This window comes from Pogona vitticeps, chromosome 14 (assembly GCF_051106095.1).
Source record: "Pogona vitticeps strain Pit_001003342236 chromosome 14, PviZW2.1, whole genome shotgun sequence".
NCBI classification, from domain to species: Eukaryota; Metazoa; Chordata; class Lepidosauria; order Squamata; family Agamidae; genus Pogona; species Pogona vitticeps.
Genome location: NC_135796.1, coordinates 547,022 through 566,425, shown reverse-complemented (window position 1 = coordinate 566,425; position 19,404 = coordinate 547,022). Strand labels below are relative to the sequence as shown.

Sequence of the window (19,404 nt, the reverse complement as noted above, 5' to 3'; positions counted from 1 at the left end):
TCATGGCTCCATGGTGTCCCTTGTCTGGTGCACCACCAACGCCACAGAGAGTGGCGAGGTCAGGCATTTGCCCAGGCCAGGGTCTGGGGATCATGGACTGCTGAACCTTCTTGGAGTGGCAAGTGGTTTGCGGGGTTCCCAGCCGCTCTCTCTTCTTCCTAGAACTGCCACGATCCCTCTTCTTGCCTCCCGCTGGGAACGCAGGTGACGCCTCGGGCTAGGAATCCCCCGAATCTTGAGGGGTCCCTGAAGTTTGTGCCACATTGTTTGGGGTGACCAAGGAGTGCCAGCATCGTGGGTGGCCCTCGAGAGTCAGGGGCCTCCCCGCCCCCCCTTCCAGGCCTGCCTTTGGAGGCACCACCGAGAGGAGAGGAGAGGACTGCCCGGGGGCTGCTGGGGCTCGGCAGCCACTCCTTCTCGGCCTCAGCTGGTGGCTGCCTCTCTGCCTGCCCGCCCAGCCGCCTGCTTCTGGGCGAGGAGAGTGCTGGGCACCTCCTGCTGCTGCTGCTGCTGCTGCTCTTCCTGCGGTTGGACAGGTGAAGGCAGGACCTCCTTCCTCCCTCTGCTCTCTAGAGAAGGAGTTGCCACCGCCTCCGGCAAGGGGGACGTGCCAGGACGGACGGACGGACGGAGCACCTGCTAAGACTCCAGGCGTCCCAAGAAGGAGAAAGGACAGGTTCTCAAAGTTACCTATTAGACACCCTGGAAGAGCAGTTTATCATTAACCGGGAGGATCTGCCAGAGGATATAAGAAAGGGTGCAGGTGCAGCTGCTGCAGCAGCATTAACGCAGGAGGCCACGACACGGGCAGGATGGCGGCGACCCCGGGACCAGCCACAACGTGGAACAGCAGCACGTCTGCCCCCTCCTCGGCCAGCTCCAAGATTGCCATCGACAACCCGGCTGACATTGTGGTCATTGTCATCTACTTCTTGGTCGTCCTGGCAGTCGGCCTGTGGGTAAGTCTGGCTGAGGCTCCGTTGGTGCCATCACCCCTGGCAAGGGGGGGGGGACAGGGAGCGCTGGGGAGAAGCCCCGGTTGGGGGCGAGAACACCCAGACTCCCAAAGCCGCCAGCCAGCGTGTCGACCGGCCGGGGCTTCTGGAGGCAGCCAGGAGCTCCCCTGTCCCAGGACTTCTCTGCGGGGGGGGGGGGGGGCAGAGGAGCCCAGGAAAAGGGGTCCCTTTGGGAAAACGGGTGGGGGACGTTAAAGAAGGCACTCTGGGGAGTCTTAGGAAATTCACATTCTGGACAAACATTCCCAGAATCTCCCTGGCAGCAGGGGAGCTGTCGTCCCCCCAAAATAACTTTGCCAGGACGTGGTCTTAGATCACAGATGCCAAGGAAGTGAGGCGGCCGTTGTGGTTCGGTGGCTTCTTTGGGAAATGTGATGTGGAAAGTTCGCGATGCCCCAAGGGCTCGGAGAAGTGGCTTTGATTTCACCCACCATCACCAGACACCCCCCCCCCCCGAGCCGGCCCTGGCTGGCAGCCCAAAGCTCTCCCTTGCACCTGAGTAGGACTGATTCAGTGGGCTTTGCCAAAATGCCGGCCAGGGCTGGAAGGGAGGCTGGTGGGAAGAGGGGCAACGCTGGGCTTTGGGAAGGAAGCAGCCACGGCCACAGGAGGCGGCCACAGGGAGAGCGGGTTTGAGGAGGGAAATGGAGAAGAGGAGGATGCCATTCCTGGGGGGGGGGGAACGACAGATCAAGCGACGGACGGGGGGGGAGCTGCCTTTTTTTTGGACAATGGTGTTTTGGGATGCTGCGCCCTGCCCATCATGGTGGCCATGTGGGGTCACCGAGCTGGGGTCACAGAGGTCACACACACGCACACACACACACACACACACACGGCCTGCATCGATGTGGGCTCTCCGTTGCAAGGTCCCGGGCGGGGCCAACCAGCATCCTTCCAGGAGATAATCATCCAGGGTGGCCCTGCCGTGCTCAGGGGCAGAGCGAAGGCTGCAGAAGGCAGGCAAGGGTCATGTAGAAGAGCTTGAAGAAGTGAACTCTTAGAGCACAGCTCTCCCAACCGGGGGATTCTGGGAATTGTAGTCCCACAGCAGCCTCTGCAAACGCTCTGCCTGGCACACAGAGGAAGAGGGAAAGGAGGCATTTCTGCACGTTCTGTTGATCTCCTGAGAGAACCCGATACCCTGCCCGGCTTGGCTTTTCCTGGGGCAAAGCGCTCCCGGGCCTGGCGGGAACACCTCGGGCACAGAAGGTGGGGCTGGCCAGCCTCCGCTCTGGCAGGAGGGGGCCTGGTCGGAAGACCCCCCCTGCCTGGGGCTTCCCCAAGGCCAAATGAGCACCAATTGAAGCCACCCGGGAACGTAGGAAAGTCAGGAAATAACGGGCAGGCCCATGTTGCTGCTGTGTCTCATCAAGTCACTTTTTTTGGGGGGGGGTCCACTAGCAGGATTTTTGAGGTCTGTGAGAGGTCTGAGCTGTAGGTTTTCATTACTTCCCACTAGTCAGCTTCCTGAGCCAAGTGGGGATTTGAACCCAGGACTCTCCCGAGTCCTGCTCCGATGCTTTATCCCTGCACCGCACTGTCTCTGTAATCACTGTAGAAAGGAGGCAGGATCAAGGGAAAACCCAGCAGCGGGGCTTCGGAGCTTAAAAAAGAAAAGCTTGGAGAAAGCTGGAAGGTGAGACTCTACCGACCTGCTTGATTTAATCAGATTTTTAAAAGGGTCCTGCAGCCGGGAAGCATATCCACACACCCACACACACCCCTTCATCCAGCTGGGCCTCCTGTCCTGCTGAGCTGGCCAGAGGCCAAGGCAGAGGGTCGATTTAAGGGGCCCGCTCGGGACAGCGGAGGCGCCTCGCCCGCCCGTGGGGAAAGATCGGCACCTTGAGTCGGAAAATCCACAAGCATCCCTGTTCCTTCCCAATCCGGTTGCTTACACCCACCAGCCAAAGCCAACTGGTGTAAAATCCAGGGCCAAATGGCTGTTCACCGTAATTAAGAAAGCCGGTGGTCTTGATTTCCTGTCACCCTGCCCTGGTACGACTTGGCACCCGGCAAGGAATGTGGGCGCTGCCTTCTCCAATGGTGGGAGTTGGCCCCGGAAGTGGTGCTGACGAGCAGGGGCCATGGAAGACTGAAAGACGGAGCCTTTTGGAGGTCGCTCGGTTCGTAGGGGGACCCAAAGGGAGGAGGGGGGGCGGACGTCAGAAGGGACCAGCAGCCCATAAACAACAGCCAGTGCTTCCACTGGTTTCTGGTTGGCCTCCCCTTTCCTGACCTTTCCTGACCCCCCCCAAGCAGTTTCCCCGAGAAAGTGACCTCTCTTTCCCTAATGGCAGAACCGTGCCCCCCCCCTTCAAGTTGTCTCTGCAGTAACCCCACAGATCTGGGGGAAGTCATTTTTTGGGCCGGGAACTTCCAGAACCCCTCTCTCCACTCCTTGTGTGAGTCCAGCAAGAGCAACGTCTTGACCCCCAGGAACGGGGCGTCTGTCCTGGGATGGCTTTGTTCTCCTCCAAAGGAGGCACCCGGCTTCTCAGCCACGGGGATCGCATTTCATTTCCTGCTTCCAGGCTGGCCTCCTTGTGCCTATAATTTATGGTGGACTTGAGTTGCCTCTTGTTTTGTCCGTCTCCTGGGGAGGGACCAGGGTGTCCAAACCGCAGTTGCATAGAGTGGCTTTTCTGCATTTCTGGCGGGCAAGACCCGATTCTTCTCTTCGAGGCCCTGGCAGGCTGGCTTTGAAATGCCATAAATATATTATTTCCTCCGTGCTCTCTGCCAGCTTCACATTAAGCTGTCACGGGAGGAAAAAAATCTACATTTCTAAGCAGACAAGTCAAAAAAAAAAAAAAAAGAGCACTGTGTGAGAGAACCCAGCTGAGTGGCTCATTTCTGGGTTCACTTTGTGGAGGATTTGGGAAAGGTGTCCCCCCCTTTTTGGGGGGACGACAGCCCCCAGAATCCCCCAGGTAGTGGAACTTGCACCCCTACCTGGCACATTTGAGTCTCTTGCTGCCGAGACATCAGGATGCTGATCAACCTGCGCTCTTCCGCCGTAGGTCCCAGGTGGCGTGGACTGGCCTCTCCGGGTGATCCCTCCGGGGCTGGGACCATCCCTCCTCGGCTCAGAGGGCCCTTCGCGTTGGCTTCTTTGCCTTTTTAACTGGTCTTGGTTTAGAAGCAACTCATGACTTTCCAAACCTATTAGATACAGTCAGTCGGTCATGCACTGTGGCTTTTTGTGGTTGGCACTATTTGCATGAGTGTCTTTTTATTTATTTATTTAACGAAGCTTTTGGGGAGTTCCAAAATGCTTTCCCAGCAGAAGCGGGAGCTGAGTGTGTGAAATGCTACTGACGTGGAGGTGTGTGTGTGTGTGTGTGGGGAACTGTGCTTCTATCTCTGTCTCTCCTGCTCAGTCTCTCTGTGATGAGTCGAGGGGGGGGATCAAGTCCCACATGCCACCATTTTAACTGGGTGCTTAATGGTGGGGGGAACCGGTCTTTTGGAGGGCCATCCTGGGGCAAAGTCAAGTGCCCGAAAGTCAAGGACCTCCTGCCATGCCTCAGACCGGGCACACCCTTGCCAGGAGGACAGAAGGGAGAGGCCAGTGGGGTTGGCTGGGGCTTTCCTGCTGGTTGCCTTTTATTTTTCTAAAACTGCCTTTTCCTTCTATTGCTCACAGCCAGGAGGAAACAGTGAGGTCACATCTGGCGCTGGCCTAAAACTGCCTGTATGAGGGGAGGCGCAAGAGAGAACCGGTTGGGGAAGAGTGTGTGCTTTGGATGCATCTCAAGTTTTCCCTGCTCACCCACGCCAGGCCTTAAAACCTCCCACTTGTGACTTCTTGACATGGATCCTTCTAAACCCCTGTGTATCCCAGTCAAAAGAAACGACACTAGTTTTTGCAGGGGGGGCGGGTGGGCGCATAGACCCGTATTATCTCTCCCCTCCCTTATGATGCTAGAGTTTAGTCTCCAGACTCAGAACCGTGATTCTGATGGGCCTCCTTCAAGGTCAGCATCCATGAGATGTCACTGTAAGTATCTGTCCAATAATTATCTTTCATAGAGACATAGCGCTATAACTCCACAATGCTATATTTCATGAGCAAACACACACACACACCCCGGGTCAGGCTTTTTCAAAGCACTTCAGAAAAAGAAAGGATTTTTCTGGGCACGGCCACTGACCCTGTTTTGGAAATGGCAACAGAAGGGAAGGGTTCTCTCTCCCTCATCACAGTAGCTGCTGCATTCCAGAGTTGCAGGGGGGTCTGTCGCTGCAATGCTCATAGCGATATAGGAGAGGAAATGTATCCGGATAAGTGCTTGCGCACTACTTAAAAGTTTGAGTAAAAAGTAACAAATCGGCGGGGGGGGGGGGGAAGAGGGTGCCTTCTCGCCAAAGGGGACACTGAGCATACGCTGAGGGGATCTGTTCCAGCCAAACAAATCTCCTGGCTGAGAGGTGTCCCGGGCGGTGTTGCGGTCTGGCCTCAGCCGTGAGAGGAGCTTTCCATGAGCCCGATGAGGATGGTTGTCAAGGCGCCTGCCGTTCTTCTTCCGTGCCTGGCATCTGAGAGCTTGATCTGTTTGTTGAAGAGCATCTGAGTGCTTCCTGAATCACCAGCACGCCTTAACATATACCGTAAATCTGTGGGTCTGGCTCCTTCCCCGAGGGCAACACCCAACGGTTCTGAATGGTATTGTTTCATGGCACACCTCAGTTCTGGGATGCTACTGTAATTGCAAAATCCTCTTGCTAGGGAGATTACTCAGTCCGTCACAGTCAGCCAGTCCTTCCTTCCTTCTTTCTTTCTTTCTTTCTTCCTTCCTTCCTTCCTTCCTTCCTTCCTTCCTTCCTTCCTTCCTTCCTTCCTTCCTTCCTTCCTTCCTTCCTTCTTTCCTTCCTTCCTTCCTTCCTTCCTTCCTTCCTTCCTTCCTTCCTTCCTTCCTTCCTTCCTTCTTTCCTTCCTTCCTTCCTTCCTTCCTTCCTTCCTTCCTTCCTTCCTTCCTTCCTTCCTTCCTCTTCCTCCCCCCCTTCCCCCAATTGCAACCAAGACTTTCTCCTGTGCATTGGGAACATTCCATGCAATACCATCATTTGGGAGGCCGCCGTCCGTTGAACGGCAGCTTCGTTAACTGCTTGGCGCTGCTCACGCTCTCCAATATTGTCTCTTCCGCAGGCCATGTGTGTCACAAACCGAGGGACAGTGGGGGGATTCTTCTTAGCCGGACGGAGCATGGTCTGGTGGCCGGTGAGTTGCATCTTCCAAGAAGCACATCTTCCAAGAATAATAGGTTCATACTGCTTTTCCTCACGGGAAAGATTCAATGCTCAGAAAACTTAATCCTTCAGACTACAGGTCCCAGAATCCCCAGCCAGCAGTCGTGGTTGTTGGAACCGTCGTCCAAAAAACAATCTTTCCATCATGTTCTGTTCAATATCGTGTATGTTGGTGTGGCAGCAAATTTCCTACTTTATGCTTCCCTCCCGTCCCTTCCTCCACATTTGCAGCCTCATCGTTGCTGCCTTGCTCCCCGTCCCCCCACCCCTGAAAAAAAAAATTGGGCAAAGCATGAAAGCTGGTAAACATCAGCCTCTCCTAAGCCAATGTTTGGAAATGCTGTTGTTGGAGGAAGAGGAGGGGAGGGGGCTGCAGCCCCAAGAAGCCCCCGGCCCATTCTGCTTGGCTGAGCCTGGCAGTGGTGGTTCCAAAAAGGGAGCCCTTCCCGACCCTGCGGAAAACAGCGGCCCCTGAGTCCACCTCTGCTGGAGGTGAGGGCTCGGTGGTCACGGAGAGCCGCTGGGCCCCCGGCTTTGCCTTGAACAGAACCGGTTCCCTGCGCTGAGGAGGACAGAAGCAGAGAAAGGGGAAAGGACCTTTTCTGGCCGTTGACTGGGTCGCCTGCCGAGGTCTTTCAGAAGCCTGTCGGCGGAAAGCGTGACGTCTCCGATCTCTTTCCACAAGTCCATGTTGAGCTGCTAGGGAAAGGTTTGGGTTCAGAAGGAGCAGGACAGGGGCCAAAATGGAAGAGTGCTGGTGGAGGTGTTGTTGTTGGTTAATGATTTCTTGGGAGAGCCTTCCTGGTAGCCGAGCGTCAGCCTTAATCATTAATGGGGGCTGGAGGTGGCGGAGAACCTCTTTCGGCCAAAGAGAGAGAGAGAGAGAGACAGAGACAGAGAGAGGAAGAGAGAGCTCGGCCTGCCTCGGGGGCCGTCGGGACCCCCGGCCACGGAAGGGGAGGCATGCTCTTCCTTGGGCCTCCCAAAGCCCAAACCGAACCCAGAGCCCCAGCCTTGTCCCACTTTTAAGGTGAACAGACTGACCTGCACGTGGGCCCCTGCGGATCGCAGCCTCCCTCCCTCCGGCACAGAAGCCCGAACAAGAGAGGATCTCGTGGCCCTTTAAGGGCCTTGACGGATGTGGTTCTGTGGCCAGGAGGGGTTCTGGGGGGGGGAACCCTCCCCCATCTTTTAGAGGCGCTTCAGGGCCCAGGCTTAGGACTTCCAGGGGCTTCTCCAAGCCAAGGAGATGGAGGGCCCGGGTGTGTGCGTGTGCGGTCAGTCAGTCTCCTCCTCATTGCTTGGTCGGGGGGGGGATTTCTCTTGGCCCCACCTCCAAAACTGAGCGGGGGGGCAGCTGTTGCTAATTGTTTTGGACTGTCATTCCCAGAGTGTGGGCTGAGGGGATTTGGGGAGTCGGAGTCCACGAAGTGATGTTTCCGGGCTGAGCTCAAGAGCCCCAGAGGACAGCCAGCTCGGCCGGAGATGCCGGGAGAGGGTCCCCCTTCCAGGGGGTCCTTCCCTCTGGGGGAAGACCGCCTCCCAGTCTCCAGCCTCGATGCACCCCCTTTTTTGGGGGGGGGAAAGTTCGATGGTATTTTTCATGCCACACAGAGCGCTGCCCCTCTTAGCCCTTCACCACCACTTTTCTGTTTACTAAAACACGGGGATGCTCCACTGCCCTGCCGGATCACGGGCGGTAAACGATAAACCGAGCTCTCTCTAGACGCCCACCTCCTCGTTGCCTTCCCGAAGTTCTTTGGACCAGACCTGTATGAAAGCCACTGCTTTGAAGGCCTGGGAGCGGACTCGGGCAGGACCGGATCCGGCCCCGGCGTTTACTGCAGGGCAGGGAGGTGACGGGGGCTTTTCCCCCCCTATTCTCTTTCCAGATCGGGGCTTCTCTCTTTGCCAGCAACATCGGCAGCGGCCACTTTGTGGGGCTGGCCGGGACGGGGGCGGCCTCAGGGATCGCCATGGGGGCCTTTGAGTGGAACGTGAGTGCCTTCCTCCCCCCACACCCCATTTTCTGGCTCATGTGGGGCGGGGGGGCAGTTTGTGACTCCGTGACAGCCAGGGAGAGATGGCGGAGACCCAGCCGTCTTGCCCCCTACGTGTTTCCGGGGGGCTTTCCTCCCTTCGGCAGAAGTGGGGTGCCGAGGGTGGCCAGATCGTCCGGGGAGGGGTGGGGGGAAGCCCCCTCCCACACAGGCTTCGGCTGGAAGCCCCCCTCCCGGGGTCTCCGAGGGGAGCCCTGGTCTCTGGGGGATTTGGGAAGCTGGCTCCCCCCCCCCTCCAAGCCCAGGCAGAGAGGCTGATTGTTCTGCCCCTTCTTTCCTCCCTCCCAGGCCCTGTTCATGGTGGTGATCCTGGGCTGGATGTTTGTGCCCATCTACATCAAGGCTGGCGTAAGTCCACAAAGCCGCGAAAGCCCCTGGCGGCTGCTGCTGCTTCTTCCTTCCGGGTGGAGGTTCGCTGCCTCGGCCTCTGAGCCTCCCTGGGAGACCAGACCGCCTTCCACCCCCTCCCTCCTTTGCCCCCTCCCTCTGTGCCCCTCTTCCCCCTAGAAGGGGGCCGGGCACAGGGTCCTGCAGACGTCTGCACTCATGCCTCGACCCTCCCTCCCGCTCTTGCCTTTGCAACTGGTATTTGTAAGTTCTTAGCTGGCAGAGACCTTTGCCCCCTGCCCTTTTTAATTCCACCTGGGGAAGCCTCCTGCAAGCAGACGGTGCTTGTTCGCATGTGCCACAGCCTTTTTCCAACACAACTCCCCCCCCCAGACCTGGCGCTTTACGACCAGGAGACCCTCCGTGGCCACTCCCTAGTGGCCACCCCACCCCCCTGCACTGTGCAGATGCCTGCTCCCCTGAGGGGGAAGACAGCTGGCTGGCCAAGCGTTCACCAGGGGCAGGTCTGGAGGGGCTCCGGACAGGCCAGGTGGCCCATCCTGGGTGGAGGAGACCCCTCCACCAGAACCGGCACCCCCCCAACGCCTCTCCCTCCCTCCCTCCCTCCCTCTGCAGGTGGTGACCATGCCGGAGTACCTGAGGAAGCGTTTTGGGGGGAAACGGATCCAGATCTACCTCTCCCTGCTCTCCCTCCTCCTCTACATCTTCACCAAGATCTCCGTGAGTCGAGCAGCCTCTCCAGGGTCCCATGAGGGGAAGGTGGCAGGGCCTTCGGATCACACGCACGCACGCCTGGAGGGCAGCACAGGAAGGTGGCCCCGTGCCCGCTGGGACTCCCTCAGGAATGCACTGGTGCCCGGCGCCTCCCCTGGCCTGTCCGAAGGCTGGCACCGGGCACCCCGTCTGCACAAGGGGGGCGGGGGGCGCAGGAGCCACCCAAGGGGCATCTGTGGCGGACCCTTGCCCGGCTGGCAGGAAGGGGCGGCCAGGTGGGGCAGCCCCCCTTGCCCCCCTCCTCTCCCCTCCCCTCCCTCCCTCCCTCCCTCCCTCCTTGGTGCTCTGCAACCCCTGGCCAGGGGTTGTTTTCCCCGGGGTTGCCATGGAAGGCTACTCTTTGCCCTGGGAGCCGCAACAGCTGAGAGTTAATTGCACAAATTAACCTAAAAGGCCTGGCCTTTTGCCCTCCTCCGTCTTCATCAGGCTGGCAGTCGCTGATCGCTTTTGGGGTTACTCATTAAACCGCCAGGCCCCTCCCGGTCCTCTCCCAGCCCGATGGCGCGAGAGAAGCCCCCGCCTGGCCGGGAAGCATGAGCCTCAGGCCAGATCCGAGGGCTGTCGCTGCTGGGGGGGGGGTCCAGGGGCAGCCCTTGAACTCTGGATCCTGCCCCCCCCTCTTTTTGGCCTGCCTGCACTGTTAAAAGCCACAATGGGTCTCACAAGCCGCCGAGGACCGGGTGGTTTCGTCGGCCGCTTGGGGCCACGGGACGGGCCTCCCTTACGGTACGGCGGTCAAGGGCGTGTGGCTCTGGGTACCTCTTCGCTTAGCCCCAGCGGGAAGGAGAGCGAAACAGCAGCCTTGGACGGGGGGTTGAGAAGAGGGCATCCCCCAAAGTCCTGGGGATGGGGCTTTGCCTGGACCCCGTTTGGGAGCTGAGCACCTCGGGAGGGGTGAGCAGGCTCAGGAGCAGAATAAGCGGCTCTCCCTGGACTGATCAGGTGGCCCTTCACCCGCTGAGCGGGACTGCCGGGGAGGCGACCTTGGGAGGGGACTTTGGCCCAGGAATCTAATTAATTAATTAACAACCCTCCCCCCTTTCTTGTGGGACCATTTTAATTGTTTGTGTCAGGCGTTGCCAGAGGGAAGATCACCTGTGGCCACACGAAGACCTTGATTGAAGCGGAGCTGGGAAAAGTGGTTTTTCCCCCCAGCGGTGCTGCCCAGAGACCCCAATTCCCACTCCTTGCCCCTGGCCAGCCGGCACGGCTGATGGGGGCTTCTCAACGAGCCGGGCCTGGGTTTCCTCCACGCTCATCCCTGCCGCCTTCGGGGGACCCCATGCCCAAGGCAGACCGGGACTGAGCGGGGGCCCATGGGGGTCCCCGGCTGGGGGTCCCGCTGGGTCCAGGACGGCCACCGGTTTCCCCCAGAAGGATGGCCAAGCTCACCTGTCCTTCTCCTGTTTCAGGCAGACATCTTTTCCGGCGCCATCTTTATCAAGCTCTCCACAGGGCTGGATATTTATGCGGCCATCATCATCCTGCTGGCCATCACAGCCCTTTACACCATCACAGGTAAGTCCTCTCTTTTGGCACCCCCTCTCCCTGAGATCAAAGCCCCGGGGTCCCCTCCGTTCTTCACAGGGTCTGGGCGCGCACACGCCTGCTTCTGGGCTCCAGCCCTTTCCTGCCCACTCCCTTTCCTCACTTGCGAAGGCATCCCTCCAGGGGATTGTGTCCTCCGAGGGCGCGTGGGCAGCCCAGGAGCGCCAGGGCGCCCTTCCGGCATGGCTGGCAGACCCAGGCGGTGGGGAAGCCAAGGGGGGTGGGGCGGATCCCTTCCCACCACAGCCTACAAAGAGCCTGAGTGGCGCTCTCATGCCTCCATTCTGCTTCCTTTGCCGCCCCCCCCCCAGGTGGACTTGCTGCGGTCATCTACACGGACACGCTGCAGACAATCATCATGCTGGTGGGATCTATCATTCTGACCACATTCGGTAAGCCGATGGCCCCAAAGGCGGCTGGAGCTCATCTCCCTCCTGGCCTTGGGCACCTTTTTCATGACCCAGAGATGAATTCGAAGGGAGGCATCTCCTTTTGGCTGCCTTGGAAGCGGCCCCACCTCAGCCAGCCGTTTGCCTCTTTCTGCTTCCTCTTGGTCTCTGGGGCAGAGAAGGCCCCCCCCCCCGAGCCCTCTCCGGTACCTGGGAGAGAGCCGGCCAAGGGTCTCCTTGCATGCAGGTCTTCCCCCCCCACTGAACTATGGGGCTAGAGTGGCAGGGCGCCTCATGCAAGAGAGCACTTTAGCAAAAAAACCCACAACAGGTCCTCCACCCGCGCAGCTCCGAGGTGCCTCCGTCCTGGGGATCGGTGATGGCGAAGCCGCGGGTGGTGGGAGGGGATCAGAGCTGGAGGCAGGCCGAGGGGGGGGGGCTTCCCGTCGAGCAGCCCTCCTCCCGGACCTTGTCTGCTAGAGAAATGGGGGGGGGGTGCTCTCGTTGATCAACATTTTCCCACTGGAAGACCTTGCGGATGCTGAGGCTTTTTCATCAAAACCACACACGACCGTTCACGTTTGTTTATTTATTTGCGTTTTTATCCTGACCCACTCACAGTGAAGCTGCTATTCTGGGTGGTAAAAACAGCAGAACGTAACCATAATAGAAAATAATAATTAACCACCACCACCACCCCAAAAAAAAACCAGAAAAGAAAAATGCTGAATTCCAAGACCATAGCAAACATGAACCTTATGGGAACAAGGATTAAAAAAACCCCCATAGGCTACAAAGATTGAACCACAGGTGGACCAGGAGGAGAATTTATATGAAGGGACACTTACTTATTTTTTTAGTCTGTCGAGACAGAACATGAAGGCCCCTCCCATGAGTTAATTCTCAGTGACCGTGGCTTTCAAAAGCAACAGAATCCCAGTATGTGTGTGAGAAGCGAATCCTCTCCCTCTCTCCCTCCTGGTGTCTCTCTCATCACAACCTCCCCTCGCACCCAGTTACCGTTCAGCTCTCTTCCTCCTGTGCGGACGTGAAAGGATCAGGCCCCCTCTGCCTTCCCACCTCCGAGTATAATTATTCCCCTGATCCAGATGCAAACGTGGCCCATATAAACAGAACTGAGCATCGGGGTGAGGATGGGGGAAACGAAATGCCTTCGGAAAAAGGGGGGGGAATGGTTTTTTCCATGAAGAGGCTGGCCGGGGTGACTGGCATTTGTGCAACTCTCTGTGGGTGGGTGGATGTGGGCTCCTGGGTTTCCTCCGAGCCTTGTTCTGAGGGGGGTCCCTCCCTTCTGGCAGCCTTCCGAGAAGTGGGAGGATACGACGCCTTCATGAAGAAATACATGGCGGCAATCCCGAGCTTCATCAACGAGACCATCCCCGAGAATTGCTACCGGCCCCGTCAGGACGCCTTCCAGATTTTCCGGGACCCCATCACGGGGGACCTCCCTTGGCCCGGTCTCGTCTTCGGCTTAACCATCCTGGCTTTGTGGTACTGGTGCACCGATCAGGTAGGGGAGCGCCTGCTCCTCAGGGGTGGGGGGGGGCTGGGTCCCTCCAGCCACGGTGCAAGGCTGGACTCCTCCAGAGCCTTTATTTAGGGTCCCACCTTCTCTGAAGCAGCAGGCCTCCTTGCCTGGCTATGGGGTGTCCCTCTGCATCACTAGGACCCTGGTGGAGGGGAGGCCGCCCGTGGGCAGGGGAGGCCAGAGACACCCCCCCCCCCGGGCCAAAGTATACATCACTGAGGGGGGGGCACATCTTGGAGTTTGTCCCTGGCAGAGAGCCTGCTCTGGCAGTGACATCCCTCCCCTCTCCCTCCCCCCCTTCTTCCTGTACGGCCGACTGGCAGGTGATTGTCCAGCGGTGTCTCTCCGGTAAGAACATGTCCCACATCAAGGCCGGCTGCATCTTCTGTGGCTACATGAAGCTCCTCCCCATGTTTCTGATGGTGATGACGGGCATGATCAGCCGGATCTTGTACACAGGTATGGGGAAGCCCATGAGGGATGGCCTCTTGACTCACCACCTGCTCTGGCGCGTTCATGGGAGGGAGGGAGCCCCTGCGTCTCCCGCATCCTTGGAAGGAGGGTGTGCTTCCTCCTCGGCCATGTGGCTCGGTCACTGGCCGAGGCAGGACCGTGTCCAGGCCACCCCCCTCCCCGACCAAGTAAAGAGTTGCCGGTTTCCCTCCTCCCCCCTCCCCGCATAGATGAGGTGGCCTGCGTGGTGCCCGAGAAGTGCGTAGAAGCCTGTGGGACGGCCGTGGGCTGCTCCAACATCGCCTACCCCACTCTCGTGGTCAAGCTCATGCCCAACGGTGAGACCCTTCTCTGCGCGGGGGATGGTTTGGGGAGGAAGGGGGGGCAGCTGGGGCCAAGAGGAGCAATCCAGTCATAGAGCAAAGGGGGGGGTGGATCTGCCTTGCTAGGTGAGGATTCGGCTGCATTGCTTCGGTTGCTCCTGCCTGCCTTTCCGCAGCCTCGGAAGATACCCCAGTTTCTTCGCAGAGAACGGCGGAGACCTCGGGGCAAAGGGGAGGCTGCTGCCCCCTGGTGGCAGCCGTTATGAGCCACGGCGTGGGGGGGATGGCTTAGGGGGCTCCTGTCAAAAGCACACAGCCTTTTGCTTGGAAAAATGTGGCAATCCACCCACCGGCCCACTCCGCAGATGACAGTGGCGTCCCTCTTGCTCCGCGCCTGAGCATTAAAACGAAAAAAGAACAACAGACCCAATCCATGTGAAAAGCTAGGGTGATTCCCCCCACTTTCCCTGTTTTAATGTCAAACCTATCCAGGAACAGCAAAATTATTTTAGCACATTTAAGACAAAGAGATTTATTTCAAGTACAAATGTTTGTGGATTATTTATTTATTTATTTATTTATTTATTTATTTATTTATTTATTTATTTATTTATTTATTTATTTATTTATTTAATTTATATCCCACCTATCTAGTCCCTCAGGACCACTCTAGGCAGCTAGAGTCCGCTTCCTGGGACCCTTCCTTGCGCGCGTTGGGCTACCTTGCAATTCCTTGACCCTAGAATCTGGAATTGTGAGATTGACTGGGACGAGTGGGGAGGTGAAGAACAGGGGTATCCAAACAATGGAGGCGGTAGGAAGGCTGCATGGGGGAGCCTCCTGCCCCTTTCAGGGCAAGGCTTGCCTGCTGACCCCTCCTCCTCCTCCCCCCCCCCCCCCTTTTGCTTTCCAGGCTTGCGAGGCCTGATGCTCTCGGTCATGCTGGCTTCCCTGATGAGCTCCCTCACCTCCATCTTCAACAGCGCCAGCACTCTCTTCACGATGGACATCTACACCAGCCTGCGTAAGAACGCCAAGGAGAAGGAGCTGATGATCGTGGGCAGGTAAGGGGTGGCGAGGGGTCGCGCCTGGAGCCACTGGGCTGGAAGGGGGAACCTGCCCTGCCCACATTGACGAACAAAAAGCTACCTTTTCGGGGACCTTCTGCCTGGGACAACCCGGGGAAGGGGAATGACAGCCAAGAAAAGCAACACCCCCCCCCAAGTGCTGGATTTGACACCTTCTGCTGAAGGCCCCAGTCCTTGGCGGGTTCACAGGGGTGCCCTTCTCCATCCTGCAGGCTGGAAATGGATAAAAATAGCCCCTGTGGGTCTCTCCCCCCTTGTTTTGATCTGTGTCCGGATGCCGGAACAGCAAGAACAAAACTGAAAATAACCTCGGACGTCTCACACCACTTTAAAGATGAGCAACTTTCTTCCTGGGCCCTCTTCTGTGTTGCAAATTCACCCTGAAATGAATCTGGATCCAAGCGAACAAGGACAGGCCCGACGCGGTCATGAAGATAACCCAAAAGTCATCTTCAGGACTGCAGAGCGGGCGATGCCTTTTACTGGACCGCTAAAAAAAACAGACAAATTTCATCCGCAAAAGCTTGCTGTTTGTCTGAATTTTTTATTTTTATTTTTTTGGCAGTCCAGTAAAAAGCCTCACCTGCTCTTGCCTTAGTGAAATGAAGCTGCTCGTCTTGAAGGCAGGGCTTGGGTCCTGCCACGTGCGTTGCCATGGCCTTCACACACGGCAACCGCTCTGGAGAACGCGGCCATCGATGTACAACAGCTTCCAGGGAGCCGCAAGGCCTCTGTGCTGCTGCTTGGCCTTCTCGCCGATCCTAATAAAATGACTGACCTTGGCACAGTCATTCCCCCCCCCTAAAGGACCAGCCAAGAGTTTCCCCTCCACCGTGTGAGAGGTTGGGAGTTCAATTCCCTACGGTGGATATTAAAAGAACCGGCCTGGGTGGCCTTGGGCCGGCTGCACAATCCCAGGGCTCCACCCCTTGGGAGAAGGGAAGGGGAAAATACTTCTGAAGAGTCCATACCTTGAAAACCTTGAAAAGGGTCACCGTAAGTCAGAAGTGACCAGATGGCACACAATTCTCCTCCTCCTCCTCCTCCTCCTTCTGGGACGGCAGCCGAATGAACCTCGCACAGTCTTGCGACCAAACTGGCTTGCTTTGATAGGGTTGGAAGGCCCCAAGTGAGACGTCCGAAGGAAGTTTTTGGGATTTTCAAGCCCCAGGCGAGCAAAAAAGGGGACACCTTGCCTGGTGCACCGAGTCTCACTCATGCTTTGATCCCGTCGGCAGGTTGTTCATCTTGGTGTTAATCGGCGTGAGCATCGCCTGGGTCCCCGTCGTGCAGTCGGCTCAGAGCGGGCAGCTTTTCGACTACATCCAGTCCATCACCAGTTACCTGGGACCCCCCATTGGCGCCGTCTTTTTCCTGGCCATTTTCTGCAAGAGGGTCAACGAACACGTAAGCCTGGACACACACACACACACACACACACACACACACACACACACACACGGGAAGGAGTCACCCTGTCCAAGAAGGGCTTATGCCTGCGGCTGGGGTGGGGACCAAAGGTGGCCCGGGGGGGGCAGTCCAGGGCCTGAGGCCGCCTCTGCTCTCTCCCGCAGGGGGCCTTCTGGGGCCTGGTCGTCGGGCTGCTGGTCGGTCTCTCGCGCATGATCACGGAGTTTGCCTACGGGACAGGCAGCTGCGCCATACCCAGCAACTGCCCGGCCATCATCTGTAAAGTTCACTACCTGTACTTTGCAATCATCCTCTTTGTCATCTCCGTCATCGTCATTTTGGCCGTCTCCTTCCTGACCAAGCCCATTGATGACATCCACGTAAGCCTCGCGACCTTTCTCTCCCTCCGGCTGCTTCCTCTCGCCCCTTTCCCTCCTCCTTATCCTCCTCCTCGGTTCTGACCTTCTCTTTCCTCCATCTCCGCTCAGCGCCAAGTGATGACTGGAAACAAAGGGACTGCATTTAATTAACTTGGGTGGTGTTTTTTTTTTTAAAAAAGGACCTGCCCCATGTGTGTGTGTGTATGTGCAGGGGGGGGGAGAGAGCCTCAGCCTCCCTGGTCACTTGATCCTTTACAATGTTTGGGAGCCAGGATCTGTGGCTTCTGTGCCCCTGGCCCCGCCTGATCTCAGCTGCTGACGGTTCCTTCCTGTGTCTGCCAGCTGTATCGTCTCTGCTGGACGCTGAGGAACAGCAAGGAGGAGCGCATCGATCTGGATGCCGAAGACAATGTGCAAACAGAGACCATCTATGAAGATGCGGACGGTAAAGCCACGCTTAGCCCCCGATTCTCCCCCCCCCCTCAGTGGCAGAAAGCCAGGAGTAAAGTCACAACTAGAGCAAGCCCGATGCATCAGTGGGGATTGGGTGAGTCATCTCCTCTGTGAGGTCCCCTGATTCGAATGGGCCTACTCTAGTGGCAACGTACTCCTGGATTTCAGCCTTTGTGTTAACCCAAAGTGTGAGCTGGGCAGGATCAGTTCCTGATCTAGCGCTGAGAGACCAGCCACCTCAGCAGCAGCTGCCAGGGGGCAGAGAAGGGAGGAAGGAAAGGCGCGGGGGGGGGCGATGCAAACCGTGCCCACGTTGGAAGCTGTGGGAGTTTGGCAAAAGCCACATCCAGGGCAAAGGCACCCACTTGGAGGAGCGCGGGGATTATTTTCAGAACAACAACAACAACAACAACAACAACAACAACAACAACAACAACAACAACAACAACAACAACAACAACAACAACAACAAAAGGGCACAAAATGTGCCCAAAGGTTGAGGGGCCGGAGGGTTGGTTTTGGGTTCCACCCGGAGGGCCCCACAAACGGCAATGTGGGGGGCAGGATCTCTGCCTTCCTTTAGCACCAAGGTGGAATTCTTCTGGAGAAGCCGCGGCCACGGCTTGGAAAAGTGACTCTCTGGGGGCGAGACCCGCCAGACTCTCCCACCCAGCAGGAGGGACCTTTGGCATCACCCTCCACCCCCCGCTACAAAAAGATCTTCCGTGCTGTCCCCATAAGAGTTGAGAGAGGCTTGTCGTGGCTGCAGTAAATCAGAGTCCCCGATACAGGACAGCCGTCCCTGCAGGCTTCCAGCCCCTGCCACCCCTCCTGGCACCCCTCTAGCCACAGAGCATGGGGTTTCGGCTCTCGCCAGCAGGTGCTTGGGCCCCATGGGCTTGGTGCTGAGCGTGCCGCTCTCCTTGCAGTGCCAGACGAGGAGCTGAGCTGCCTGCGGAAGAGCTACAATTGGTTCTGCGGTCTGGAGCAGGGGGGCCCCAAACTGAGCAAGGAGGAGGAGGAGGCCATGCGCCAGAAGCTGATGGACACCACGGAGGACCCCTTCTGGAGACGGGTGGTCAACGTCAACGGCATCATCCTGCTGGCTGTGGCCATCTTCTGCCATGGATTTTTTGCCTAGAGGACGGTGAGATCTCTCCGGGGTTCCCCCCCCCACTCATGGGTTATTGTTATTTTTTTTTCCAAAGGAGGGCCTCCCTCCCTCCCTGGAGTTGCACCACAAAACTGTAAATTTGTAAGTTACGTGCTTGCCAGACCTGTAACTTATTTGTACCAATTAAGTCAATTTAATCAACAGTTGAATCTCAAGAGCCAGTTGAAAGGATTCCCACGGAGGGGCAGGAAGAACCTGCCCCCCCACCCTTGTTGGCCATGAGGACCAGCGCCTTGGAGGAGTGGCTTTGCTCAAGGCGAGGTCGGCCCACATTTCCGAGGGCACAGGAGTGGAAGAACGTGGCCCGGCTCAGTGTCCTGGGAACCCTTTTTTTTTTTTGGACTCTGTCTTCATAATGTGCGAAGTTTTTTTTAAAAAATGCAGCTTTTCCACAGTGTGATCTCTTCCCAAAAATAATACAATTGGTAAAAGCAATGAGCTTCAGCGCAAGTCCCTCCGGTAGAGCCTGGCTTTGAATCTGTTGTGACTCCCTCTGCTTTTCTTCCCTTGCCACAAGATCTTTTAAAGGATTTTTCCCCTCTTCTCCTTCATGTTGGGCATTTGCTTCCCTCCGGAGTGTCTTTTGTCCCTCATCGTCCCCCCCCCCCCCGCCTTGGCCGTTTGTGGTTTTCTGTCCTAGCAGGTGAAGGACAAAGGGCTTCCGTTGCGCCGGCCATTCACACCTGCACACCCTGGGGGGACTTCCCAAGATTGGAAGGAGGGGCCACAAGATCCCCTCAATATCACAGTCTATGACTGCCATCGTGCCATCTACGCATTGTTGTACATTGAATCTACTGTTTCATAATGAAAAATTACATGAACTTTATTTTTAAAACTAATTGTGTCTTGTCAATCGAACCACCTGGTGCAACAACAGAGAGATGGGGAGGGACAGCCTTCTGTTTGTGGTCCTGATGAGAGTCGTCTTTTCACTCCCCCCTCCCCGGTGGCTTAGAAGGAGAGAGGCCTGATGCCAGGAGCATCTCCCCATTTCAGTGGCTTTGGGAATGTTTTGGAGATGAAAACAGTCCACAAAACAACGTGGATCTTTCAAAAGCCAAGTGGCTTCGTAGGTGCATGTCTGAAAAAGAAAATGCACATAAACGTGGTGTCATCCAGCAGTGGCCAAGGGGGTGTGTGCCTTGCTGAACGAAGGGCATGGCAGGGGAACATGGGCTTA

The 19,404-nt window shown here is 57.3% G+C and overlaps 1 protein-coding gene across 2 annotated transcripts; it reads left to right on the top strand.

The window, feature by feature from the left end:
• The first annotated feature begins 415 nt into the window (after positions 1-415).
• On the top strand, positions 416-19,059 carry SLC5A1 (solute carrier family 5 member 1). 2 transcript variants are annotated; one of them, XM_072983179.2, is made up of 16 exons: positions 416-959; positions 6,172-6,243; positions 8,165-8,269; positions 8,621-8,680; positions 9,296-9,400; positions 10,867-10,972; positions 11,314-11,394; positions 12,711-12,922; positions 13,264-13,399; positions 13,624-13,731; positions 14,630-14,780; positions 16,043-16,211; positions 16,379-16,594; positions 16,937-17,039; positions 17,977-18,194; positions 18,366-19,059. In XM_072983179.2, exons 1-15 carry the CDS (start codon positions 813-815, stop codon positions 18,186-18,188), a joined length of 1,983 nt encoding a protein of 660 aa, XP_072839280.2. In that variant the 5' UTR covers positions 416-812; the 3' UTR covers positions 18,189-18,194; positions 18,366-19,059. The 2 variants fall into 2 exon arrangements, with proteins under 2 accessions (XP_072839280.2, XP_072839279.2); XM_072983178.2 differs by having other exon boundaries at positions 17,977-19,059.
• The last annotated feature ends 345 nt before the right edge of the window (positions 19,060-19,404 follow it).